The sequence below is a fragment of the Balaenoptera musculus genome, chromosome 20, assembly GCF_009873245.2.
Source record: "Balaenoptera musculus isolate JJ_BM4_2016_0621 chromosome 20, mBalMus1.pri.v3, whole genome shotgun sequence".
NCBI classification, from domain to species: domain Eukaryota; kingdom Metazoa; phylum Chordata; class Mammalia; order Artiodactyla; family Balaenopteridae; genus Balaenoptera; species Balaenoptera musculus.
The window spans coordinates 45,748,196-45,776,170 of NC_045804.1; the positions used below are offsets into that span (position 1 = coordinate 45,748,196).

The 27,975-nt window shown below is 52.8% G+C and overlaps 1 protein-coding gene across 2 annotated transcripts in view; it reads left to right on the forward strand.

Annotated features, from left to right (window-relative positions):
• NXN (nucleoredoxin) overlaps window positions 1-26,207 on the forward strand; it is a 143,220-nt gene extending 117,013 nt beyond the window's left edge. Inside the window, exons 2-8 of one of the 2 annotated variants that reach the window (XM_036836479.1) lie at window positions 3,050-3,167; window positions 4,817-4,950; window positions 5,480-5,580; window positions 7,203-7,309; window positions 19,493-19,672; window positions 21,476-21,600; window positions 24,563-26,207. In XM_036836479.1, the coding sequence (XP_036692374.1) occupies window positions 3,050-3,167; window positions 4,817-4,950; window positions 5,480-5,580; window positions 7,203-7,309; window positions 19,493-19,672; window positions 21,476-21,600; window positions 24,563-24,745 (948 nt within the window). In that variant the 3' untranslated portion in view covers window positions 24,746-26,207. The remainder of the gene's footprint in view (window positions 1-3,049; window positions 3,168-4,816; window positions 4,951-5,479; window positions 5,581-7,202; window positions 7,310-19,492; window positions 19,673-21,475; window positions 21,601-24,562) is intronic. The other variant, XM_036836480.1, reaches the window with a different exon arrangement.
• The last annotated feature ends 1,768 nt before the right edge of the window (window positions 26,208-27,975 follow it).

A 27,975-nucleotide genomic window follows, 5' to 3' on the forward strand; every position in this document is an offset into this window, starting at 1 on the left:
TCTTCTTCCTGTTATTCTCCTCTTGATGTTTCACGTGTTGTCGGGACGACTCGGACTTGTCTGGGTCCCAGGCCCATTGCAGGCGTGTGTGCTGGACAGAGCTGTGCCCCGTCCTTCCCTCTTCATTCCAGTGTGTCTGTCAGCTTCACCCCTGCACTGACTCCTCCCTGACCCCATCAAGGTCATATGTGAGCATTGGTGCCACATCCACTGGTCAGTTCTCTGACCTCATCTTATTCAACGTCTCAGGGCATTTGACACAGTGGCCTACACTCTCCTCTCCAAAACACTATGCTCACCTGCCTGTTGGGACACTGGAGTCTCCCTGTTTTCCTGTGTCACTCATCACTCCTCAGCCTGCTGTGGGCGGTACCCGGCTCTCCCCTAGGGTCCCTTTTCCTCTGTAGCCATGTCTTCTCCTTGGATGACCTCACCTGGTCATCCAAGGCTCTAGGATCCTCGCAGATACCAAAATTCGCGTATGCTCAAGTCCCTTATATAAAATCGCATGGTATTTGCATATAACCTATACACATCCTCCTGTACACTTCAGATCTTCTCTAGATTGCTTACAATACCTAATACAGTGTACATATAACGTAAATAGTTATACCTACAATGTAAACGCTATGTAAATAGTTGCCTGCGCTTGGCAAATTCAAGCTTTGCTTTTTAGAACTTTCTTGATATTTTTTCCCCCCGAATATTTTTGATCTGCGCTTGGTTGAATCCGCAGATGCAGGACCTGTGGATATGGAGGTCTGACTGTATGCTTAGAAGCAAAATTCTGTTATTTTTACACGTCTACAGGGCCTTGAAGATCTGGTCCACGACTGCCCTTTTGACCTCATCGTGGCTCCCCTCCCTGACTGTCTGGCTGCGTCCACTATCACCTTCCCCATTCAGCCTCCCCCCATGTGCACGGGACTTGTTTCGTGTCATTATTGGGGTCTGTGCTCAAATGCCATTTCTTCAAAGATGCCTTCCAGAGCACTCACTAAAACGTGTACCACTCCCCCCAGCGTGCCTTCGCTCTTACTCTGCTCTGGCTTATTTTTATTGCTTACAAGGGCCTGAAATTATTTTTCTCTATATATTCTTGCTTATATTGTCTGTCTCTCCCACTAGAATAGAAGCTCTGCAAAGGCAGCCACGTCATCTGCCTTGTTCTTTCTTGTCCCTTGGGCTGGCACATAGTAGGTGCTCAGTTAATATCTGTTGAATGAATTGCAGCACTTACCACTTGTAAAAAAAGTATCTTGGGAAAAACAGTGTATTTATAACAGTGAGATAGATGTGTATCTCCTAAACATCAGTAAGTAAAAGAAAGATAAGCAACAAAAATGAGCATCATTTTTTCCTATCAAATTGGGAAAACTAATGGTAGTGATAATGTTGGTGAGAGTACCAGGAAACGGGTGCTCTCATTTGCCATTGGTGGAATATAAAATTGTCTAAGCTTTCATAAGTGATGAGTCATGGGTTATTTTTATCTCAGTTTTGTGGTTTGCTATGTTTCCCATTTTTCCCAATAGTTACTTTCCCCCCCAGTAGTTACTTTTTAAATCAGAAAAATCTGATAATCCCCCCAGCCCCCCAACTTTTTTTTTTTTTTTTTAACCTGGCTGGATCCTGGTACCAGCAAACTTGTAAAGCTAATCCCACTGGTAGGATGGCCTTGTTTTGTTGTTGAACCTCTTAAGAATGTTTAATCTGAATCCTGTATCGGGTTTCTCGGGAATAGTGCAAAATCGGTTACTGGAAACTTTATGGGCAGAGTCACCCTTGATCTGAGGTCCTGGCTGGTTTGGGGAGCCCAATGGAAACGTGAGGCTGGGAAAAACATGCAGCACTAAGGGGGGCCACCCAGTTAGAGGTGGGGGTCCCACAACCCTTCCTGCCAAGACCCAGGTCTCCATAGGCAGGGTAGGCCTCACATTTCTTGGCAGATACCCTGCCCAACTCCCTGGCTGCTTGGGACTGAGTTAAAAACAATGATCACAGCCACCCATGCCTTTTCCTCTGCTTTAGGCAGCTGGATTTCTGATGCCTGTTTCCCTCGACACCTCCATACCCTATTGTGCCAGTGCCCACAGGGCCAGCCCCTCCTGTCTGGGCCCCAGGCCCCCGGAAGGGAGGCTCACAGCTGAATCACCAGTGGGCCATCCTGCAATCTCCCCTCGTTTCTTTCTTTTCTGGAGGTGCATTGGTAGTTCAACATTTCATTTCATGACGTCACTTTCTGGCCTTGGCAGTTCAGTTCCAGAGCTCTCCGCGGCCCACCTGAGCAGCACCACCCAGACGGCCGGGAGCTTACAAAGGAGCCAGCACACACTCGGCTCCTAGCCCTGGGCCGTCGCCTTCACGCTTTCTCAGCCTCGGCTCTCAGACCCTGGCCCTCTGACAGCTGGCGCAGCTGACTGCAGGAACCTGCCAAGGACTGGGGATTGTTTTAAGTGGCACAGGGAAATGCGGGTTGGGGCTGGCTGAGGATCGTGCTTCCCAAGTGTCTGCAGGCCGAGTGGCACACACTTAGAGCAACTACCGATACTTCGGCGCATGGACCTGGTGAAGTGGGGAGAGGGGCCCCCTCTTGGTCATCTGTTGAATGCCCTTGTCCCTTCTCCCTTGGGGCCAAGGGGACACGACCGAACACCTGCCTGCCGATAGGGTGGAGAGGCACCAATAAAAAGCCTCCCTTCCTGCCTTCTTCATGTTCGTGCTTCTTAGAGACAGTGCCCACGGGGGAGGTAGGAGAGAAAAGCTCACCCAGGGCGAGTGTGGTTCTCCGTCGGCCTCTGCTGCGACTTGAGCCTGGGTGTGGCTCCGACCTGGGGTCCGCTCCACTGTCTCAGGCTGCAGGGACAAGTGGGACTGTAGCTTCTCTTGTCCCTTTTGCCCAGCCAGCCCTGCTTTCAATCAGTAATTCATTTAATCTGTACTTTCGTGTTTTCCAGCCTGTCTACCCCTGAGGCCCAGGAGGCTCCGAAGAACTCTGCAATTAATCTGGTTTGGATTTAACCACCTTCTTTTACTTTTCTTCTTATAGCTTAAACTTTGGAACAAATATCGAATTTCCAACATTCCATCACTAATATTCTTAGACGCCACCACCGGGAAGGTCGTGTGCAGGAATGGGCTGCTGGTGATCCGCGATGACCCAGAGGGTAAGACCGTGCTTTGTCCACCCGTGCTCCCTGCTCTACCCCCTGCCCTGCCCTCCTCCCTCTTGGTAGAAAGTGTATAAAGGAAATATATGAGTGTGGGCTTATTTGGCTAGAGAATATTGTCTTGATGAAATTACAGTATTCTCCAGGTCATGGTTAAGATTTTTACGGAGATCAGAATGTCCCTCGTGGGGGCTTTTAATTCCTGGGCCAGCGGAGATGGAATCTGAAAAAGGAAGTTTAGCTTTGAGGGCTGAGGAGGCCATTGAGAAGCGGCTTGAGCCCAGATGCCGACTCCTGCTGCTGTTTCAACGGCAGCTGTCACCTTCACAGTCAGAGGCAGGCTGTGTGGTTTCGGGGTTTTTTTCTCACTAAAATTTTACCATAGCAAAGTCGCAATCCCTGCATTGCTCTGCTGGCCTGGCGGTGAGGGCCCCTCAGTTCTTGGTGCTGCTCAAGTCCTAAGCCTTGGTCTTGCTGACTGGCCGGGTGGCTGGCTGTGCCTGGGTGGCTCTCATCACCCTGCTCAGAGGCTGTCCAGGGCCTGTTTCTCTCCTTCCCTCAACCCCCGCCCCCCAACCCAGTGCACTGGAGTCATAAAAGTCATAAAAGTCATACAAATGTTATAAGATCTTCTGTCCCTCACTTACTGAGCCAACTGGAGGATTCAACCCTGGTCACAAATTTTCCCAGTAAAAATTTCACCTGCTTCAAAGAATTGTCCTCAGTAAAAACCAGGGCAGGTAGAACCAAGTCTTTACCTTCTGAAATGTAAACACACACACACACACACACACACACACACACACTCCACTCTGAAGCTTGTTAAAAACCCAGCTTCCCCGCCTCCACCCCCAGAGATTTTTGGATCCATTTGTTTCAGGGTGGGCTTGGCCACCTGCTTTTTCAGCCAGGCTGTGCTTCTCCCTCCCATCCTCCACCCACCCCAGGCGATTTTGAGGCAGTGGTCCCTGGACCACCCTGTGAGAAAACACTGTTCTGTTGAGTGGGGGAGCATATCATTTGCTCTTCCTGCCTGGGGCTTACGTGTCACCAGAATGTCGACCATCTGGGTTGAGTGGTTTTACGCTTTCCTTTCAGTAGACTGAAATTCTCATCTCACTTGGTTCCCTGGGCCCCAACCCAGACCAGCTGAATCAGAATCTCTGGGGGTGGGGAATTTTATAATTCCCCAGCTGATTCTAAAATGCAGAGTTGAGAGCCACTGAGAGTCCAGGGTTGGAATTGAAGAAACTCACGGTTAATACCCGAGGCAGTGATTTCCCAACTGTCCCATCATCACAGTTACTTGGGAGTCGTTTTGCTTTGTTTTGGACATGCATCTTCAGCCTTGCCCCTGAATCCTGAGACTGGGGGTGGGGGGTGACCTGGGCGTCTGTACTTTTCAAAAGCCCCCCAGGAGATGGGTCCTGTGGTCATCCAGGTTCAGGAACCATTGCCTTGAAGGTAGGTAGGGCTCTGCCGTGGATGAGTTCTGCTTTTATGCCTGCTTTAGCTGCGGATCCTATGGATATGTTAAAAAATACTGTTTGGTGATAAAGTTGTCATGCTCTGCAGCCCTGAGGCCTTTTGGGTCAGAGGCCACGAGGAAGAGTCTTAACATTCTCGCTGTCTGTTGCCTGTTTCAGGTTTGGAATTCCCTTGGGGGCCTAAACCCTTCAGGGAAGTCATTGCAGGGCCCTTGCTTAGAAATAATGGGCAGTCCCTGGAGAGCAGCAGCCTGGAGGGGTCTCACGTGGGAGTCTATTTCTCTGCACACTGGGTGAGTGTTTGGTCCCTCTTTAGTCCAGACAGAAGGGAGCAGTGATGTCACCACCAGGACCAGCTGGGGTTGGTTCTGGAGGTGTGACTGCTCAGGTGTCATTTCCCGGCATCCTTGCCTTCTCCTGTGCCCAATGCATTGCTGGCATGCTGCACGTGCTTACCGTGATGAATGATATTAGCAGCAAGAAAATGACTTCTATGGACGGGCCTAAAAGGGTAGTCCTTCCCCCTAAAAAATAAATAAATAAAAAGAGGAGTCCTCCTAACCCATTCTGATGCGGCTCCTCATGGTCCCCGCAGGAGTTCGTTTTAACTGCTGCCTGCTGGCACCCAGGTGGATGGGGCAGGGCCTGTGTTGGATACGCGCCATCACGAGAGGCACATTGGTTTCTGCCTCTTCCATAAACTGGTAACGCGATCCAAATCCTGCCTGGGTGTTGCTGACCTGGCCTCTACGGGCAGGTGGCTGGGAATTGGGAAGGAGAAGGCACGGCGTGAGGCTGCAGGATCCCACTCGTGTCTTCCAGTGTCCACCCTGCCGAAGCCTCACCCGGGTCCTGGTGGAATCCTACCGGAAGATCAAGGAGGCAGGCCAGAAATTCGAGATCATCTTTGTTAGTGCAGACAGGTAACGCGTGCTGGGGAGAGTGGCGGTGCATCTCCCCTTTTCTCTAGGTGGACGTCTCTTGCCATACACATCTCGCCTCTTTAGCTTAGAGCTTCGGGGATAGGGATCAAGGAAGACATATCTGGGATGATTGTCGGAGGGACAGATACATTTCATATTTACTCACGTAATTGTCTGAAGGGGAGCCAAGAAAAACCCGTCCTTGCTGTCAATATTAAGGGACATCCCAATTCTGGCCTGGGGCGTTTGAGATTAGGATGCATTTTTTTCTGATTAGTTCAGCTTTGTGGATGGTGGTGAAAGGATGTGGAGGGGGGAGGATGGAAAGAAAAGAGCCGGAGACTAATGGAATGTGACACCTATCCTAGCGGGCTCTGCAGTCATTTCTCTTAGTTTTGGCCACGTGCTTTTTCTAGGGGCTCTCCTCAAAACAAGAACAGACATTCTTCCTGGAGTATGTCAGGGCCTTTTAGCCTCAGTCTCCTCTGTTTCTTGCCCTCTTGCCGGCTTTACTCATCAGTGACCTTCCTTCATCTCAAAACTCCAGCCCCAGTTCCCGAGCCACCAGGTGTTCTGTTCACAGAAGGGTCTCTGAGATGGCAACACACGGAGGGCCTTGTGTCCACTGTCGTACCCTTGATGTCTGCACGATGCCGTGCTCAGTTTATTGGCCCGTGGGCCCCGCCCCACTACACCGCCGCCCCCCCCCCTCTCCCCGCCCCGGCATGTGAGTGGGGCAAGCCTGAAGGCATGCCACAGGGAGGAGTCACTTTTTTAAAGCTTTAAAAAACATCAACTTGGGAATTCCCTGGCGATCCAGTGGTTAGGACTCCGAGCTTTCACTACTGAGGGTGTGGGTTTGATCCCTGGTCGGGGAACCAATATCCTGCAAGCCCCGTGGCGCAGCCAAAATAAATAAATGAATAATAAAAAACATCAACTTTATTGAAGTACAATTTACATACAGTGAAATTCATACGTTCTAGGTGTACAGTTAAATGAATTTTCACTAATGTATGTACCTGTGTCACCATCACAGTGAAGGTGTAGAACGTTCCCATCAATTAAAAGAATCCCTCTTGCCTCTTCTCTGTTAATCCTCACCCCCAAATCCCAGCCCCACGGATCCCCGGATCTGCTTTCTATCACTTGATTAGATTTATCACTCCTAGAGTTTCTTAGACATGGAGTCGTAGGTATATGCTTGGTTAAGTGTCCTATACGCATCACTGTTATGTGCACAGATTACAAACATTGCGGGGAATGTGGTGTCCGAACATCTAGACTCCTCATAAAAGTAGGACCTGTCAGTGTTGAGAAAGGAGAAGCTAAGTGAGAGTTGACTGTGTAGGATGCAGAGCAGCGGGATGTGGAAATGGCCTGGCATTTCAGTTTGGCGTCCACCTGCGGTGTGGAGCTTTGCTGGGGGTGTGCACTGGAACGGGTAGGGCAGTGTCCTCCTTCCACCTGGTGTCCGAGGAGCACGATGATTAGAAGCCCTGGCATCTGTAGGGCCCTGGGCACGACTTGGTGGAAGGTGGGCAGGACCCAGTGGTGGTGCCTTGGGGGGTAATAGGGCTCTGTCTCCGTGTGTGTGTGTGTGTGTGTGTGTGTCTCTGTAGGTCAGAGGACTCATTCAAACAGTACTTCAGTGAGATGCCGTGGCTCGCCGTCCCCTACACCGACGAGGCCCGGCGGTCGCGCCTCAACCGGCTGTATGGAATCCAAGGTAGGCGTGCCCGACTCGTGGGCTCCTTGGAAACCTGCTCATCTGGGCTCACCACCTCTTTGGCTTTCCTTCTAGAGGGAAAAGAACATCTTTATTTCCATGAATGTTCACATTCTTTAGCATCTTAAAAATATGCAGTGGATTTTAAGGTATGTAGATTATCCCTCATTAAAGCCATCTTTTTTTTTTTTTTTTTTTTTTTGTCCCGGTGAGACAGCTACTTCTCACCACCTGGCCTAGTGGGTTCTAATGTGGCTGGGCTATGGAGAACACCTGCCCAATGACTCGGCCAAAACCCTATCCCGAGGTTCTTTCTGTCAAACGGACCTGAGGGTGACCTTTGGTTCTGTTACTCAGGTTCTTTGAGCCTCTGTTTCCTCATCTGTAAAATGTGGATGATAAATCTGCCACAAAGAGTCGCTGGGAGCGTTAATAGGATAATGCAAGTCCCATACTTCTCACGTTCCTGAAGTGTCATAGTGAAGGCTGAGGGGGTATTATTGCCTTTTAGGCAAGAAAATTGATTTCCTGAGAGTGTTGAAGACTTGGACTTGAAGTACTAATCATGGTGTTTTTCAGCAATAATGATGACTAGTGAGACAATCTGTGTTTTTATTCTTTATTATGTGAATACCTCCTTCCCAGCCTTCACCCAGCCAGGTTTTTTCTTGGTGGCCTATTAAGAGTTAAATTCATTCTCTTTGTATCAGCGGTACCAGATCCTGGTCAACCCTAGACAGATAACAGCTAATATTTGAGTTCTCAGTGTGTTGGTTTATAGGAATTGGAAAAAAAAAGACAAATCAAGATCTACCCACCAACTCCACAGCTTGTGGGGGAACTCATCAGGTTCTTTAATCTTTTTTCTTCACCATGTAGAGTAAGCATTTGGCTTTGTTAGGAGCTAGTTTCAAAAAATTAATATTTCATTTAAAATTGGTGATTCTCAATTTCAAATGTGCATAAGAATTCCCTGGGGATCTTGCAAAACTGCAGATTCAGATTCAGTGGTTCTGGGGTGTGGCTGAGATCCTGCATTTCTAGCAAGCCCCCAGGCGATGCCAGTGCTGCTGGCCAGGGGCCACACTTCGGGCACTGAGTCTAGGTCTAGTAATCCTTTGAGAATTTTGGAGCCTTATGCCTCCTACTAATAAAAAAGATGAAAGCAGTTTTCTTTCCAAACAGAAGTGGAGAGACATGACATGGCTTACTGGTCCAGAAGGACGGGTACCAAGTTGGTTAATTTAAAGGAGATGGCCCAGGAGTATCTCCTTCCAGCACTCTGCTTGCAGAGAGCCTTAAAACATGTGTGCCTTGGGGTAGGAGCTGTATTGCTTGAGAAAATTGATGATCCTAGGCCAGTCGTACTAAACAGAGGGTTGAATTGCCACTTGGTGGGGATAAGTAAAACTTCATATCTCTCAATTCACTTATTCATTCACTCAACAAGTATTTGCTGAGGGTTTACCCCCCTACTGCTGACTGACCTTGAGCAAGTTACTTAACCTAACTTTTTTCAGTAAAATTGGGCAGTTTCACTGTTGGATACAGAGTAGGCACTTAATATTTAACTGACTGACTTAGGGGAAAAAAGGGAAATATTTGATTTTACAACCTAAAAAAGATAAACTTTTGGATGTCAAAAAGCTTACTAACAGAAAGGCAACTAACGATAATAATAACACATGTGGCAAAGAATCTATATCCTTCATAGAAAAAGAGCTCTTTCCAGATACCAGTCCAAAAAGAGAGATAGACAAACAATTTAGTTGAAAATATGTATAAGATATGAGGTGGGCAATTTACCTGATGCATATTGTCAGAATGGATAAGAAAAATATTCAGAATAATTTTCATTCATGATTTACAGATGAAAACACTGAACTTGTGTCTGTCACATTTGCAAAGAAGTCTACTTTCCAAAAAAAGATAATCCCCAGTATAGGAAAGAGAGCAGGCTGCTAGTAGGAATCTAAATCAGGACAACGTTTCAAGGAGAGAAATTGGCAATGTACACCAGAGGCCTTAAAAATCTATAAAACCTTTAATTTCAGAATCCCACTTGTAGGAATTTATGTTCAGGAAATTACCCTCTAGCACCCAGCAAAAACTGAACTTCTTTTGCAGTTGGAGATGCATTTTTGTTTTTGCTTTCATCTTTCGTATACTTTGGATTTCATCACAGACCACAGTTCTTTCCTTGCTTTAGCCCCTAGAAAACTCAGAGCTGAATTTGTAACCACCTTTAGCAGTTTTACAAAGCTGACCATTTCTCTGCATGCCTTTGACCCTAGCTTTGTTTTCTGTTCCTTCCTTGTTTTCCTTTCAGTGGGATGTTTTCATCAATTTTTTTATTGGATTATATCATGCACTTTTTAAGCAGCCTCAAATCCTTTTTGGAAAAAAGCTGGAGTAGATTTAAATGCATAGGATTCTATTTCTTGAGCTCCAACTAACCACCAATACTGTACACTGAGCTTGGTGGGGAATAAGAAACCAGAAGGGTGTCCCAGTGCTGCCCTTGAATGGACAAGATGGGATTTACATTGGGAAATAACTACAGTAGGATGATATCTTTTGAAGAACTAAACAGTGCTGGTCAAATAGGTGTCACTTTGTACAAGGGCTCAGAAGACTGAACTTGGCCCAGAGAGCAGAGCGGGTGCTGGGCTTCCCTTGGCCGTTCTGCTCGGTCAGGCAGCCTCTCTGTGTGGAGGCATCTTCTTTCCAAACACATGTCCTCAGTGAAGCACAGCCCTTTCCTCTCTGAGGAAGGCAGTTGCCCTTTCTTGGAGCTGGAGGCCAGTGAGGTGCAGGTCATATTCTGGTGGTCGATGCTAAGGCCCTGAGGTCACCTGAAAGTAATAAATTACCAAAGGACAGTCTATATCGTGCATAGCCAGTTTGAGGGTGGGGGTTTCTACCCTCCCTGTGCTCTGTGAGATGCTTCTTGGGGCCCTTGTTGGCGGGGTAAGCACAGAATAGCCATCTCCTAAGGAGAAATCACAAGCCCTGCAAGATTCCACACAAGCTTTGGACACACAGCTGAGGCTAGGAGGTACCCTTCTGTCAGACATTGGCAGGGCACGAAAAAATTAAATTGATCGTAGGACTTCCCTGGCGGTCCAGTGGTTAAGACTCCATCCTTCCACTTTAGGGGGTGTGGGTTCGATCCCTGGTCGGGGAACTTAAGATGCCGCATGCTGCGTGGTGTGGCCAAAAAAAAAAAAAGGAAAAAAAATTAAACTGATTGTTTTCTGTCTGCCTTCAGAGAGCAGAGAAGGGAACTCTCCTTTGGATTCTCCAGCTACCAACATGTAAATAGTACAGCAGTAGGAGCCCTGGTTGCTAGGTGTGGCCCAGACAGCCAGGATGCGGGTGACCACAAATGAGCAGGAAGAGAATGGAGAGTTTTCAGAGATGCACTCATTTGGCTCAGTCTCTTAAGGCCTGGCAGTGTGAGGATGAGTACATATGTGGTTCCCAGACTTCAAGGAGCCCTCAGCTGAGAGTCAGAGAGCTGATCTGAGAGGCCCTGTGCCCAGGCAAGCAGCGGGCGGGCAGGCACACAAAAGAACCCAGCTCTGGCCAGCAAGTGTCCTCTGCAGCCCAGCCCTGCACCTGGCCCGTCCCGCTGCTCCTTGTCTGCTGGCTCCACGGTGTACACTCCCTGCCTTCTGTACTAGTCCCTCCTCAGCTTGGACCAGCCTGCTTTCCCAGCTCTCTGCCTCCTGCTTCCTCACTCTTGGGTTCTCTCCCTGGCACAGTGTTTTCTGCCAACTGCTCACTTGATCACTGACCTCTTTGGCTAAGCCTTAGGGGTCATTCCTGCAAGCAGCCTGTCAGACATTGCCGGCTGACCCTGATCTGTCTGTCCGCCTCTGGCCCTGTGAAACCAGAGATGCACTAAAGCACAGTGAAACGAGAGTGTGGAAGAGCCACACAGGATCCTTTTCAAGGCAGCATTTCATGAAGGGCACACAATGGAATAGTCTGAGTTCACGCGAGACTCTGGCTTGGAGCTCTTGAGCCCAGAAGGCTTCCTGGAGGTGGTGACTCTAGAGCAGGGCCTTACAGAATGGATGGGATTTAGGTAGAGGGTTTGAGACATTCCAGGGCAAAGGCCAGAGTAGGATGTCCATGGTGTACTATAGGGCAGACTGGGTAATAAGGCTGGTGATGCCACATCACAGAAGGCCTTGAGCACCAGGCTGTGGTCCTTGAACTTGGCGCTTTGGACTTTGGAGCTTTTTGAAAAATTTGATTAAGGGGAGATCAGTGCAGTAGTGACATTTAAGCTAGACTGGAAGAGAAATCCCAGAGGCATGTTATCCTCTGATATTTCTGATGGACTCACTGAGCTCCCACTGTAGCCAGACCTCAGGCTGTAGCTCACGACAGGCCTACCTGTGGGGGCAGAGAGGCTGCTCCCTTGGGCTCTAGGGCAGGTGGCCCAGGCGGCCTCTGCCTCCTTGCAGCCTCACAGGGTACTTCAGCTTCATGGCATTTTTTGGGGTCCCCTGCGCATTAGGTGTTTGTAAGTTCTTTGGCAGCATTTTCCATTGATCTTACCAGTCAGCATCCCACTGCGTTTGACTACCAAAGTATAAGGTAGAGGAAATCCACAGCCTGTTCTAGGGGGCGGGGTTGCTGAGAAGACGCCTCTGCAGCCTCGCACAGGCTGGACCGGGAGCAGGGTGCTGGGGGTGTGGAGCTGGGGGCCTGAGGTCCCAGGGCCATCACTTTCCTCCCTGTCGGCATCTCCGGCGGCCCAGACTCCTCCCCTGGGTGAGTGTCTCTCTCCTCAGCAGGCCTGCTTTCGTGGCGGTATGGCCGGCTCTCCTGAATTCCCTCAGTCTCCCTCCTCTCCACCATGAAGCATCTTTTACATCATCAGGTCCGTAACTCACAGTGTCTGTGTGTCTCCCCATCCCCTTTCTTCTTTCTTGCTCAAATGGAGCTCCCGTGTCCTCTCCAGGTGCACTGCCCTCCCGGCACCTCCACATGTTCACCAACCTGGAAGCTCTCTGAACCCCATCATTTTGGGGCCTTTATGGAGGTTTCACTATGGAGGCATGAGTGGTTAAATCACTGGCCATTGGTGATGAACTCAACCTCCAGCCCTTCTCCCTTCCCCAGCTCTTGAGGTCAAGAGTGTGGAGCTGAATGTTCCAACCTTCTAACCACGTCTCTCTGGCGACCCAGACCCGTCATCTCGTGAGCATCCAAAAAGACACTCACTCTTACCACTTACATTCCAAAAGTCTTGGAAGCTCTTGTGTCAGGATCTGGGACTAAGACCAAATATTATAACAAAAGATGTTCCTATCACCCCAATCATTCAGGAAATTATAGGGGTTTTAGGAGCTCTGTGCCAGGAGCTGGGGATGAAGGCCAAATATATACGCCTCATTATGTTACAGTATCACGATGTGCACGTACATACGCTCCATACATATGCAGAGCCAGTGGAGGGTTCCACCGACTGTCTGGTCTTCTCCAAATCCCGCAGCGCTGTATCTGGGGGAGCTCATGCTCCCTGCTTGACTCTGTGTCCTGGTCTCTCACCCCACTTGCTGTCTCCTCCTGAACGTTTTGATGAGGGTGCTTTCACAGAGCAGTATGAGGTACCTTCCCCTGCCCGCACCCAAGCTGAGCCACCTCCACCTGGTCTGTCTTTGTGCCTTATAGCGCGCAAATGACTTGATCAGACCATATTGAGGCCCATGAGGGCAGAGCTCCTCTGTGTCACCTGGACAGGCTTGGGTGAAAGTGGGCGATGCAGAAGAACCCGGAATCCTCTGAGCATACTGGGAGCTGGGCTCAGAGCGCCCCCGGATTCTGAGTATCCCCCAGCGTCCCGAGGAGCCCTTGCATAAGATGCTGCCACTTCGTTCAGGTGTCCATCCAGGTGGTGGTGGGAGAGTCTGGGCCTTGAGGCTGTGCCCTCCAGTCACCCCTTTCAGAGATGGCAGGACGCGCTGCAGGCCTTGAGGAGGCGTCTGCTCCCAGGCTGGTTGCTGGTCCCTCGGGTGCTCTGGCCTGAGCCCGGGCCGTGTTAGCTGGCAGTCTTCATGGGGCCGCTGGAGTTCACCAAAGCCTGGCATGTGGCCTCCATCCACTTCCTTTGCCTTGGGGAGTAGCTGGGTTGTCCTCCGTCCTCTCAGCGCTTTGTGCAGACTGGGGAATTTGTAGCCCTATATGCTGCTGACAGATGCCTTTCTAAGGAAAGGGTTTAGACGCACTTGGCAAAAGGCAGATCCCATTAGCAATTCTCTAACGCTGGCTGTTGGAGAATACCACGTTCTGCGCAGGGAGGCTCAGAGCCCCTTCTCTCCTGGGTTAGAGGCCCTCGTTGGCTTTGTTCCGCTCCCCCCCACCCCCGCCCCCGCCTTTGGGGCCAGCGAACAGGGCCTGGGGTGGACGGAGGCCCCGCCACCAGGAGAGCAGCGGGGAAGACCAGGAGGCAGTTGTGTGAGGCCCGTCGCTCTCCCGGGATCTATTTACCTTCTGTTTCTCTGTTGCCCTCTTATTCCTCATCCTTAGCCTCTGGCTTTTTCTTCTCCTCTTCCCTTTTCCCTGCCTTTCTTATCCACTTCCCGCCCTTCTCCTCTCTTTCCCTTCCTTTGCCCTCTTCCCTGCCCCTTTCACAAAATGGACTTGAGGCAGAGTCTCTTTATTTTCTATAGAAACGAAACATTCAGCCATTGTGTTTTTCAGTGAGCAGAGGGCGAGGGGCCGACGCTGGTGTTTTCTGTAGGCAAATCTCAGTATTTAAAGGGCTGGCGCAGGCTCTGTGGAGTTGGCCCCCTGGGCCTGGGGAGGGCGGCTGGGGGCTGTCTAGGGGCCTACAGAGCAGCCTCAGTGCTCTTCTCTGCTCATCTTGTTTCATTCTGAAAACATAAAAAAAGGAAAAACAGGAAAGGACAAAGAATAATGTAACAAACACCCATGCGGCCACCACCTAGAACTGACATCTTTGCCTGAGGTATTTATCAACGAATGGGAGCATTAAACACAGACCAAGCGGGGCTCCCTTTACTCCTCCGTGGAGCATTGCCCCTTCTTTCTCCCCAGTGGGGGAGAGCGGTGACACTATCATCCAGTCATTGTGGATGTTCCTCATCTGTTTTCAGATGTTCACCGCGTCTCTGACTCCATGAGTAATGTATAGTCGTGCTGGGTGTGTTTTTAGAAGTGTACTTAAGTGCTGACATGCTGTAATATCATAACGCAGCTTGCTTTTCTCACTAAACGTTATGTTTTTGAGACTTATCCCTGTTGATATTTACATCTGGTTTATTTCAGTGCCGTGAAGTGCTTTGTTGTACCACAGCCTGTTTATCAGTTCCACTGTCAGTGGATACTTGGTCATTTCTGGCTTTTCAGAATTACAAGAAGGCTGCCATTTTAAATGTCTTCTTTGGGACTTCCTGGCTGTCCAGTGGTTAAGACTCTGAGCCTCCACTGCAGGGGGCTCGGGTTCAATCCCTGGTCCGGGAACTAAGATCCCGCATGCCACGTGGCACGGTCAAAAAAAAAAAAGTCTTCTTTGTGCCTCCTGATGCGGGCCTTCTGGCCGAGTTCAAGTGGGCCCAGACTCATCCCTTTGACTTCCTTTGGGTTTCTCTGCGCTTCACCACTCAAACCAGCTGCCTTCTTCCTTTCCTTAACTCTCCCAGCAGGGGAAGGTTTGGGGGAGTAGGAGGGGGAGGAAAAGAGGGATGTGCTGAACGGAACTGGGGTTGATGTTGCCAAGGCATGGTCTGTATTTGTCATCCCACCCCTGCTGCCCTATGGTTCCTGTTTGATTTTTATTTAATGTTAGTGCATTCATCATAATACCATTTAACAAAACTTAAATATGTATCTATTTCACCCACATTCCTGCCTTCCTAGCACAACTGTTTTCACTTTTCTGAGTCCTTTTGGTCTCTGTCTTCAAGCATATTTCTACATAGTTGTAATTGTACACATAGCACTGTGTATTCTGCATTTTCAACTCATCCATGTATTACAAACATTTCCATACTGCTACAGTGTTCATGATGACCATTTATTTCCGTGATCACGTAACCACTTGCCCTGCCACGTGCCCTAACCCACTCTTCCGGTCTTGGGGTCTGCTTTTCCTCCCCTTTCTCTTCCCCACTGCCAGCAATCTTTGCAATCACACTGCCATCTAGAAGCAGAGAAACAAAGTTGGGTTACGGCCCTGACCAGGTCCTCTCCCACCCCCAGGTGCTGCCCCAGACCCACCACCTCCTTTGAAACTCCCTCTTTCCTTGGTGATAGGAAAGCAACCAAACGCAACTGTGGGACAGTCTCCGTGCACGTGGCTTTTTTTTTTTTTTTTTCCGGCCGCATTGGGTCTTCGTTGCTGTGTGCGGGCTTTCTCTCGTTGCGGCGAGCAGGGGCTACTCTGTGCATGGGCTTCTCATTGCGGTGGCTTCTCTAGTTGCGGAGCACGGGCTCTAGGCGTGCGGGCTTCAGTAGTTGTGGCGCATGGGCTCAGTAGTTGTGGCTCGCGGGCTCTAGAGCGCAGGCTCAGTAGTTGTGGTGCATGGGCTTAGTTGCTCCACGGCATGTGGGATCTTCCCGGACCAGGGCTCGAACCCGTGTCCCCTTCATTGGCAGGTGGATACTTAACCACTGCACCACCAGGGAAGTCCCGCACGTGGCTTTGAGATGGTTTTAAATACTCACAAATCGGCTCCTCCCAGGAGGAAACAGTATGGAGCCGGCTTCTTAGGCCTTGTTCCTTCTTCTCTAGGTTTTCGGGGAGATGCTGAAGGGGATTCTGAGGCGCTGCCGTGGCCCACCCAAGCTCCCCTGGGCGGGGGCCTGGGGCTGAAGCCCTCTCTAGGAGCATAGAGTGTGTGTTCTACTCGCAGAGGTTAAGCTTGGGGTGGTGCGAGCGAGAGAAAACCAACCGCACACGTGGCAGCATTATACCGTCCCTGGAACCCTCCCTGTGGTGTTGACGTCGCCTCGGTGATCTGTTTCTTTAGCGAACTCCCTCCAGCCAGCGTGGAGGTTTCTGTTTATCTCACTAGAGCAAGGCACCAGTCTTCTGTCCCTTCTCACAAGCCAAATGATCAACTTAGGGATGATTAAAAAAAATAATGATGAACTTATTTATAATAAGAGCTAATATTTACAGAGTACTTACTGTGTGCCAGATGGTCTGCTCGAAAGCATCTTCTACTTGTCATTTTACTTCCAGCTCCCAAGTAAGACAGGAAACTATCACTACCCCCATTTGACGGTGTGGAATTGAGGCTCTGAGCAGTTAAGTGACTTTCCTGGATCTTCCTTAGAATTCTTACCGTACTCTTCCTCCAACCATTCCAGCCATCCCAGCTGGGAAACGACATGTTCAAGAGAGGCAGAGACAAACTGCTCCCTTTTCATTCCCTTCAGTGAAGCCCCTTGCTGGGGTGGCAGTTATTTTGTACAAAGGCATTGATTAGAAATTTTCCATTCCCTTTAAGTTTCCCATAAGAGGCTCTGCCCTATTTTCGCCTTAGAAGTCTCTGCTTCGGGGAACCTGCTTCAAGGGAGGTGGGGAGCAGGAAAGGCCTGATGGGGCGGGGGGCGGGGGAGAAAGGGGAGAGGTGATCATATCTCAGCCTCCTTCCCCAAAGCCTCAGAGAAGAGGGAGGTGGGTGGTGCAGAAAGTGTGGATGCAGGGCCTGCCCTGCCCAGCTCCTCCTCGGGGATGAGAGTCCCCAGCCCGGGGCTGTGAGAGCCCCCACCACTGGCCTGACTGGTAGAAAGAGCGGCAGCTTTTCCAGCGGCAGACCAGGCTTCCTGTCCCACCGTGGCCACTTACTGGCCAGACGACCTTAGGTAGGCAACTTGAACATCTGCAGAAGGAGGATAATCGTACTTCCAGGAGTGAGTGAGGTCCCACGCCCCGTGCGGAACACAGAGCAGATGCCCAGAGAGCAAGCTTCCTTCTCTCACCCGCTGGTTCATCTCTGGAGGAACATACACACTTAGGGCTCCGAGGCCGAGCTAACCCAAGATCCGGTGATGGGAAGGCGGCCTGGCCCGATGCTTGTTGATTCTCTTTCTCTGTCCGTGTGCCGGAAGTGGGCTTCTCTTGGTTGAAGTCTGTGGTCATTGTACCGAGTCGCTTTCTGTTTACACTCCACAGTCACATGCACCTTATCATCTTGGGCTCGAAGCACCAAATACAAGGGGGACTTCGTTTTCGCGTAGCCGTCGGGGAGGAGTGGGGAGACCCGGGGGCCCAGGGGAGCTGTTCTTTTGTTGACTTGGCGAGGACTCCACAGCAGCCAGCTGGGGGCTTGTGTCCCTGCCCTGCCGTGCTGGTCCCCACCAGCAATGATTGGAGAGAGGCTGCAGCCGTGGTAACAAAGAAGCCCCTTAGAGTAGTCACTTGGAGAAACCGAGGCACCAAACCAGGAAGTGAGCTTCTTTGCCTTTGGATTTTACTTCTCCTGCCTTCTCTGTCCGTCCTCTGTGCCTGCTTGCCCTCCACAGACCAACTCAGCATCCCACGTCTGGGCTACAAACAGGCCTGCCGCAGTGTCTAATCATAGCAGCGGGCAGGCCCCGGTTTAACCCAACACTTGAAATCGCCCAATTTCAGAAACTGATTAAAGAAATTTGCCAAGGCATTTTTGAGATGAGGCATGGCGCTGGGGAGGCATTTGTCTGCAGCTGGTCAGCCTGTCGTGTCATGGGCCCCAGCCCCAGGCTCCCTTCAGGCTTCTGACTCAATCCCAGCCCGATCCTGGTTGGGGACACACCTGATGTGAGCCCCAGGCCTCTGGGGGATGACATGCCGTTGTGAGGATGAGGCTGGAAATGCCCCGAGTCTCTTGTACTCTGACACACAACTCAGGAGGCCCGGACAGCTCTGGGTGCATCCTGAAAGCCCCTGAGTGTGCCGGCTATGGCCACATGCGTTTGTATGTGATGTGTGTTGTGGGAAAGGCAGTCCCCAGAGTCTGTTTCTCTCTGGACCTGTTCCCCGACATGCCAAGCCACTCCTTCTAATAGGTGTGGACATAATAGACTCGTTTTTCCTTTTGCAGACAGGCTCACCGCTGCATGCCTGCTGCCCCAGCCACCATGCAGGTCATAACACCAGGGCTGTATTTCTGGTACCTCAGCATCGCCCCCCGTGGCGAAGTAAAATGTCAGCGGAGCAAATTACCGACTGAATGCTGTGGAATCTATAAATATTAAATTGCTCTGGCTTTCCCTGGCCCATATAAAATTAAAGCTCCAGTCAGCTCCAGAGGGGAGGCAGCTGGTTAGTGCAAGGGGGGAGGGGACCAACTGCCAGTGGAGAGACAAGTGTCCCCAGAGGGCAGGGCCGAGTCTGCCTCTGTGGGCTGTGGGTGCTGGCTGGAGGAGAAGCAGCGGGGAATGGGGTACAAAGAACAGGGAGGTGGAAAACTCACACGCGACTGTAACCCGGGAGGGATCTCCTGTGATTTTCCACTGGAGGCTTTATGGTCAGAGGCGGGCTGTGGTTCGCGGGGCGCTTTGTGTTGCGTTTCTTACCCCGGCCCAGGACTCTAACGTGAGAGCGATGGCACTGCCGTCAGCACGTTCCCTCCAGGGACTGCCCCCCCCCCCACTTCAGGGCGAATGCTGGGACCTCCCCCAGCAGCAGGGCTGGAGGTGGCAGCCAGCTGTCCTCCTCCTGCCCTCCTGCCCCTGGCAGCCCCTGTCCCAGGCTCCTCCCCCCAACAGGCCCCCTGTGCTCGCACGGGCGGGGCCCTCCCGCCCTTGACCTGTGCTGGGCTGCATTGCAGGGGAGCGGGTGTTCACACCACCTCATGAGGTCTAGACCCCCTGCAGGTATGGGAGCAGCTCCTGCTTCTTGGGGATCTCTCTAGGACTTCTCGTCTGCTTCTATGTGCCAAGCCCCTGTGCTGAGTTCTGAAACGCACAGCCTTGTTGATCTTTACGTGGCGGTGGGATAAGGTGGGAGCTGCAGTGCATTCACCAGGAGGCGGGGGGCGGGGGAGTGACTTGCTTAGGCTCCCGTGGAGAAGTTACCTGCCAACCCAGGGGGGCTCCCTGGCTCTTCAGAGGCTGAGCCCAGCGTCCATCCCAGGGCTCTCCGGCTGAATTGTGTCCTAGGGGGCCGTCCCGTGGACTGTGGGTCCGTGGCCAATCTCGCGCCCTCTCTTGCAGGCATCCCCACCCTCATTGTGCTGGACCCACAGGGGGAGGTGATCACGCGGCAGGGGCGGGTGGAGGTGCTGAACGACGAGGACTGCAGGGGCTTCCCGTGGCACCCCAAGCCCGTGCTGGAGCTCTCCGACTCCAACGCCGTGCAGCTCAACGAGGGCCCCTGCCTCGTCCTTTTTGTAGGTATGAAGCTCAGCGGGAGCCCCAGGGTGAGACGGGATGGGCAGAGCTCACTGGGTGGGGGTCGGGGAAGTCTGTCCCTGCACCTTCTTTCTGTCGCCAGCAACGCAGAGCCTGGGCCTTTGTCTCCGCGGCTGCCGTGCTTCTGACCCCAGTGATTTATTCGTGGTTCTCCCCTGTGGGCGGTGGTGTTCTGGGCGCTGCTGCTGTGCTTTCCTTCCTAGCTGCTCCCGGCTGCCAGCTGGGAAGAAGAGGTCAGCCCGAGAGGAAGCCCTCGGCCCCGTGATGAACAGACCCATTGTTGGGGGCCGGGCTGCAGCACAGCAGCTGTGGGGGGCTGGGCCCCTTAGGCCAAGGCTCATCCCAGCTGCTGCCGCCGCTCACCTGTGCTCTACGGAGCTGCCCCAGGGTGGCTGGAGCAGGGCCCGGCCTCGGGCGGCATCTCCGGGGCTGAGAGCCTCTCAGTCTCCCCTCCTTTCCCACTCTGGCTTTCAGTGGGTGACAGCAGGAGGACACAGAACACCCACTCCAGGCTCCCTGCAGGCCCATGGGGTGACCCTGGTTCCTTCTGCAAACGGAGCAACTGCTGGCCAAGGGCCACCTTGCCCTCTGCCTTGGGACTTGTTGCTTGGTTCCAACTTAAAGTAAATCTGAATAGCGGAATCATGGCTGAGCTGCTGCCATATGCACCACAGTGAGGGGGCTGGAGAATGCAGGCAGCATCCGACCCCCATTCTCTGGAATTCTGGTTTGGGGGCCCCCAGGCGGGGAGCCAACATGCGGACTTGAGGGAGTCCTGAAGCAAACTGACTTGCAGGCTGGCCCTGTGCTTGGAGGACAGAGGAGGCCCTGGGAGGGGATGGCCTTGGGGGACCATTCACCTTGGGGCTTTCGTAGGCAGGCTCACACGCCCACATCCTGGGGCCTGGGAAGCAATTCTGAACTGAGGGACCGTAGGGAACCTCACTGGCCATTTGCAGATGTGGAAATAGGGTCCCAGGGAGGCAAAGCGAGTTCCCAGCATCATGGAGCTAATTAAATGTGGGTGTAGAGTGTGTGGTGCCGAGCCTGCGCACTGGGCCTCCCGGGCGATGTGGCACTTCTGGGTGAAGGTCCTGTGCGGGCACCTGTTTCCACCCACCCCCGGTCTGCGCTTGCTCTCGGTTTCAGCGTTCAGCAGGAGTGAGCTGCTCCCATGCTGCTGTTTCACTGGAGGCAAGAGATACCCAGAGGGGGCTCTGGGAGCCCGGCTGGGGGTTCTCCCCTGCAGTCAGCCTGTCCCTTCCCAGCCAAGTCCCGCTGCCAGATGTGAAGTTGCCAGTGCCCTGGTGCCTCCCAACCGCCACCAAAGCTGCTGATCAGACTACAGTCCTGACCCACCACCACCAGTTCTGCCATTTCCATTAGGAAGTCAGAGATCCACGGTCATGGCATCTCATTGTGTGATTGTGAGAAAAACTGCCGGGACCTCAGGTCCTGGCTTAGGGGAGGCTCAGCTTCCAAGGTGGGTTTGTGAAGAGCTCAGTGAACAGAATTGCATCTGCCTGGGCATTAGCGCTACTTGGTGAAGCGAGTTCTTCCTGGGGGCATGGTTCAGGACAGCCTGTGTGTGAGAGCAGCGAGCAAGCTGGCCTATGCCTGGGGACGCACGCTTCTGCACCCAGGAGGCGAGGCTGGTGTCCCAGGAGAGGCTTCTCTTCCATTCAGGGGCTGCTCAGATGGGCAAGTCAGGCCCTGGACCCAGGCACCACTCCATCTTGACTGACAAGCCAGTGCGTCTTTGTGTCTTTCTCTCCCCTGTCACAGATTCTGAGGATGACGGGGAGTCCGAGGCGGCCAAGCAGCTGATCCAGCCCATAGCTGAGAAGATCATCGCCAAGTACAAAGCCAAAGAGGAGGAGGCGCCACTTCTGTTCTTTGTGGCGGGGGAGGTGAGTGCTGCTGTGGCCTGGCCCCCGGGGCTGGCTCAGCTGGCTGGCTTTTAGAACACCAGTGATACAGCCCTTGGGGATGTCTGAAGGGGGTCTGGGGTGACCGTGCTTCCAGAAGACTCCACAAACAAATGTAGCAGAAAAAGATGTCAAGGAAAACCAATTCTGGCGCCTGCCGCCTCCTTCTTGCCATCTCTCACACAGCAGCCTCAGGGCCGCAGGAGGCCCTCTCACGACAGACATCCCCCCCCCCCGCCCCCCACCCCTTGCACCCAGGCTACGCCCACCCCGGCTGCTGGGGAGCCACAAAGATCGCGATCAACACTTACTCCCTCTGGGCTGGGTCCAAACCAAACTCTTGGTGCTTTACAGAGTGTCTTCTCGGTTAGTCCCCTCCCCCAGCCCGCAACGGGGCCTTTTCCCATCACGGGATGCCGGTGGGGATCCGACCACCACTCCGACCTGCAATTACCCCTCCAGCCCAGGGAGGGTGCTGACGTTCCTGGCATCCCTGTCTCTCCCACCCCAGGCCTGTCCCTGGAGGGCCTTCAGCTGGGCTGGACCGAGCATAAGGCTCTCCACCACCGGGGGAGGGGGAGGGGGAGGGACGAAGGGCGGGCCTTAAGCTGGGCCGCCTCCCGCGAGGTCTGGGAGCCTGGGTCCCGCACCCGTGGAATCTGCTAGATGGCCGCAGCCACGCCCCCTCGGTCCCCACCCCGGAGCCACCCTCCGCGCATGCGCCGCTGCCTCCCCTTACCGGGGCACCGGCCTAAGCCAGTTATTGACAGATACACGTTTTGAAGCCCCCCTGCCCTCCTTGCTCCCATCTGTACCTCCAGTTGGGCAGAGCCCCCTGGCTCATGTCACGCTGTGTTTGGATCCCAGGGGATGGCGCGGCGGCGCGACACCCTGAACCACCCATTCATCACCTCAATAGCCGCCCCTGCTCTGCGGGCCCCTGGAAGGCAGCTGAAGCCACCGTGCCCAGCCGTGGGGTGGAGGGAACAAAGCAGGTTCACAGGGCCCTGCCTTGGGGGTCCCCAGCCCGCTCCACACAAAGCACAAATGGAAGCCGCTCTGAATGTATTAAACTCTAACCCCTTTCGAACGGCTCGGAGAGAAAAGATGGGCGCAGAAGAGAAAGGGCTGAGCCGGGGCGGGGGCAGGGCTGGAGGGCTCCGGTGGCCGCGTTACAAACGTGGCTGAAAAGGAGCAGTGGCAGGTTTCCTATAGGCCAGGCCCCGAGCGAGGCGCCTCACCTGCACCGCCCACGTGCTCCTCACCTCGTGGGCAGGGAACATCATCGCTACCGTCTCACAGACGAGGAGAGTGAGGCTGAGAGAGGCTGAGACCGCTCCGAGTCCGGCCCGGGCGGGCTGCGCGTGCTGGCTGGCTCTCACGCTCGCGGAGCCCCACGTGAGCCATTACTGAATCCGTTTCACAGGTTTTAGGAGACCTGGGCTCCGAGAAGTTTCTTGCCAAAGGCCTGCATTAAGTGGGTGGCAGAGAGAGGAGTGAATGTGAGATGAGGAGTGACTCCAGAAGCAGTGCTCTCGCTCCCTCCGTCCGTGCGGGTCTGGCAGACGGGCCGCCCAGCCTGGACCAGGAGGTTGGGCAGAGGCCCAGGGGCATCCGCTGCTCCAGCTCTCCCACCCACCGCCAGGCCTTCCCCTGCTCTGCACCTCGGCTCCTGGCCTTGGCAGCTCTCTTGGTCCAGTTCTCTGACCTCAGAAGCAAGGCAGCCAGGAAGGCGCACAGGGCGCTGGAACGTCAGGCACCAACTGGGGGCCTCTGAGCCCTGGACTTAGGCCCTTCACATTCCCCCAGGGCTGAGCGGGCCTCGGCTTTGTCTTGATCCTGTCCTCTCCGCAGGCAGAAGTTGCCCCTTCTGAAGGCTTAACAGACGTAAAAATTCATCTTCCCGTGTTTGCTCCCGGGAAAGTGGATGTATGGTATTTGTCCAGGTGTCTCTCCTCTGTTTATCGTGAAGATTGTTTATTAACCCAAATGGAGGCCCTGAGTTGGGTGAACGCTGCCAGAGATGCTGAATCACCCGGCATTGCTGGGAAGTGCATGCTCTTTATAGGGTGGGGGAAAAAAAGACAATCACTAATCATCTTTCCTAAAGAACTGCCCTTTCAGAAAGAAATGTTTTTTGTCTCAGAAACCGGTGAGCCTCCTCACCAGCATTTAAGGCCAGGAATACCCCAAGCCCTTTTTCGGCAGGGCGACTCAGGTCTTTTCATTCAGTGGAGAATTTTGCACATTTTATGGTAAGACAACCTGGGGATGGGTATAGAGAGTCCATTTCCTGTATCAGCAGCGTGAAAGGTAATCTCAGATGGTTGCTCCCTTACAAATCTTTCTCCTTGTCTTTGTATTTCTCTTTGCCTTTATACTTAATAAAGCTACATCTGATACTAGGGAAATTCCTCAGGACCGTCACTGGGAACGTATGATAAATACAGCGACCCGTGTAAACTTCAGTAGCACTTCAGGGGCCCCGGCATCTGAACTGGCGGTGTAACTCCTGCCCCCGCTGCAGCTGTGGGGCTGGGGGTAGTGGGCTGTTTTTTTAAAAACATTCTGAAGTTGAAGTCCAGATTGGCCTGGGCCCACAGTGGGGCTGCAGATAATTGAGAGTTGGTTGCAAAAGTAAGTAATCAAAGGACATCCCATTTTCACAAGTTAAAGTTGCTTTCGTGCTAATAAAAAAAGATGACTTGCTTGGGGTTTGGGGTGATGCAGAGAGAGAATTTTGTGAACCAGGCTCCCCCTCCCCCTGGCAGGGCAGGGTCCCCTGCTCCCCGTTCTGAGAGCCCATCTTTCCTGGAGGCCGGCCGCTCTCCAGGATGATGGGGTGGTTCCATTCCTAGGCCGTCTGGGGGAGTCCGGGCCCAGGGGACTCTCTACCCTCTTTCTTGAAAACTGACTGGTTTTCTTTCCCTCTGGTGACTTCCAGGATGACATGACCGACTCCCTGCGAGATTACACCAACCTGCCCGAGGCTGCCCCTTTGCTCACCATTCTGGACATGTCAGCCCGGGCCAAGTACGTGATGGACGTGGAGGAGATCACCCCTGCCATTGTGGAGGCCTTTGTGAATGACTTCCTAGCAGAAAAGCTCAAACCAGAGCCCATCTAGTCGGGCTCCAGCTTCCCGGGATGTTATTTAAAACTCATTCTTCTCCTCCCCCTCCCCCGCCCTTCCCTCCACCCTTGGACTTTTCCAGGGTGTCCCGAATCACACAACCCAAGTGTCCAACCTCTCTGTGGTGCCTTGTTTTCTGCATTAACTCCTCAGCTAGCACCCTAGGGTGCACATCCTCTCCAGCAGCAGAAGAACCTCCGTGTTTGGAGACTCTGCTTGGGATTCGCGGGGCTGGCATAACCCGGCCCGAACTGGGACTGCAGCGTTCTCTTGGTCCCTAGCTCTTGGTGAGGTATTTGCCAGGGTGTTCTTCTGTCAAGTGGGCACCAAGGGACAGAGCATCGGTGCTCTGGCTCTGCCTTAGGTGCCAGCACGTACGTGCAGAGCCCGAGGGTTCAGAGGCACACGCGCGGCGGGTGGAGCAGGGAGAGGGCGGCGGCCGCGGAGGCCTCCGTGCAGAGCTGCTGGCGAGGACGTCCTTTCCTAAGTGACTTGGTCTGTCTTGGTCTGAGGGAAAAACACCAGCTTGTCAGCCGGTTCTTGGGCAGGGGCTCTCCAGCCCTCAAAGGAAGTTTGTGTTCTTTTCTGGTGAGGAAGAGAGTAGCTACGGTAATGATTCACGTAATAATTGCTTACTTTGATGGAGCGCCTCCCATGTGATAAGGAGCTGCTCATTCCTTCCTTCTAGCTCTTTCTTCCTTGATCTTGACCTTCTCCCAGTTTCTACCTTCTCAGATGAACGGCCCCTACAATCTTGGAATGTTGTTACTAAGTTCTCCCCCTTGGACATCTTCCCAAGAAGATGCGGTGGCCCTGTGTTCCCGGAGGGGCACCGCTCACCAGCGCAGACCTGACTCAGCCCGGCTCTGGGCCTGGGGCTGCTGGAGCTCTGCTGAGGTGCCCTTGCCCACCCTTGGTTACCCCTGCATTCCCTTTTCTTCTCAAAGCAGAACTTAAAAGAGACAAAAAAATTACCAGAAGCCTAGCTTTTTCCTAAGAACCTGCAGAAAGGGCTGTGCCCTGAGGTGGGAGTGCAGACCAAAGACAGGTCAGCTAAGAGTAGGCCCTGGGTCCGCTCTGCTGGGCCCAGCTCAGCTCCTTGTTTGGGCTGAACTGACCACAGAAAGGAAGCTAACAGCTGTGCTCTTAGGATTTGGGATGGAAGGCTTTGCGTAGGGCCTCACAGGGTTTCAGCCTATCTCAGTCAGGAGTCAGGGCCTTTAAAATAATCTCAGGCCTCACCCCTGGCTCCACTCACAGCCAATCAAGACCATTTATTTGGAAAACCCAGCCCCCTCCAATTAGCTGTTGACACCATCACTCCTTGCTGAGTGGGATTGTTGATTTGTAGTTCAGAGGTACAAATTTAGTTGGTAATTAGACTGTTACTGTTACCAGCCTGAAATGCAGTCACCTAGTAAGAAATAAAACAGGCATCTCTGGACGTTATCAACCACTTGGCCATTCCTGTCCTTCATAACAAAAATCTTTTGGCTTGTGCTGTGCTCCATGGGGTGGGCAGTGGGAGGGGGGTGTACACACAAGATCCTCTTGACTTTCACTGGATATTTGGCAGCTATGTTTCAGAATTTTTGAGAACCAAGCCCTAACGTGGTCATCTGTCGAATCCTCTGGAAGCCGGGATGTTCGTTTGGATTAGAGTGCCAGAGGCAGATCCCCCGCTGGAGCTCTGGCCGCCACCTCTCCGGGTTTGACTTGCTATTGCAGGGGGTGGAGTCTCTGATTACAGACATCCTTGTGGACACGTATTCATTCCCCCCCTTCACGGGAACACGTGCTCAGAAGCCTGAGAAGGCCAGTTGGAGAAACACAAGGAGTTGAGCACGGGTCCTCTTGTGAAGAATGGGGCAGTAGTTGGAGACTCTCAAACCTAGCTCTGTCCTAGGGCTAGGGGCTGCTCCGGGAGCCCTGCCAGTGTCTCCCTGGGGGGCGGGGGGTGTGGGGACGAGGTGAGGTCACCCTCACTTGGAGGATGGTCGGGATTTCTGTCTGTGCCCTGTACCATGATGGCCTTGGAGCAAAGGTGGTCTCTCTTAGCAACTACTTAACCTTCTGGGGCAAAAGAAACAAAGTCCAGTTGAGGAGTCCTCCTCGCAAGTCACTGCAGCAGAAAAATTAGGTCATTTGTGATCCTTCTACGGTCCATGCAGGGCTGACTAAACTACTTGCCACTAATGTCAACTGGACCCTTGACACCAGAATTCCCCTTCTGGAGGGGGGTGTGGAGGTTAAGATCAATGGGAAGGTTTACCAAAAAGGTGCTTTTGGTTTATACGGTGGCGACTTTGGGGGAATAATGCTGGGGGAGGATCACCTCACCAGTGAAAAATCCCGGTCTCTATAGTGCGAGAGATCTTAAAGGTTATTGATGCAGACGAAGTGGGTGGCATCTTAATTCCCACTAAGCAGCTCCAAAATACCTTAAAATTCTTGTCGCTAATCGGAAGCAGGTTAAAACACCAGCTGTGACATACTCAAGGTCTTCCGCCGGCAGCAAGGGAAACCATGCCCTGCAGGTTGAGGCAGGATGGTGGCTGTAAAAATGCCACCTTGGGGTTCCAGATCTGTGTTCACCACAATGACTTCCAGATCCGATTCTACCCATTTTCACAACAGAGATGAGATTTTTTTTTACCTGTCCCCAACAATAAAGATCTGCTTAAGACAAAAAGTATGTGTGTGGGGTTGGCATGTACAGCGGGCAGCTGTAAAGGCCAGAGGGCGACTGAGAATCAGCTTCTTTTCCAGGAGTGAGGGGGCTGCCTGCTACCCCCGCCCCAAGTGTGTCCTCGCTGTCAATGACTCTCGCTCATCCAAGCGCAGGGAGCCTGTTCTGCTTTTCTGGCATCAGCGAAGCTTCAAGTGGTAATTTTCAGCCAGACTGTGTTTTTTCCTGTTGTCTAATTAAAGCCACTAAAAAGCTGTTCTCTCCTCCTGCGGCCTTGTTCCAGGGCAGCAAACGGAATTCTGCAGTGATGGACATAGTAGAATGTGGCCCAGGAACGGAGCAGCTGGACCCAATGAGGTCATCGGAGAACTACACACGCGTGTGCGTGTACACGTGGAGAGGCCTGCGGGCTTGGAGTGGCAGCCCTGGGAGGGGCCCAAGCAAGTAGCTGGTCCAGCCCCTCTAGTCGCGCAAGCATTCTGTTCACTGTCACCTCCCCCTCGGGCAGGCCCCTGCTTGCCCGCTGGGAGCAGGA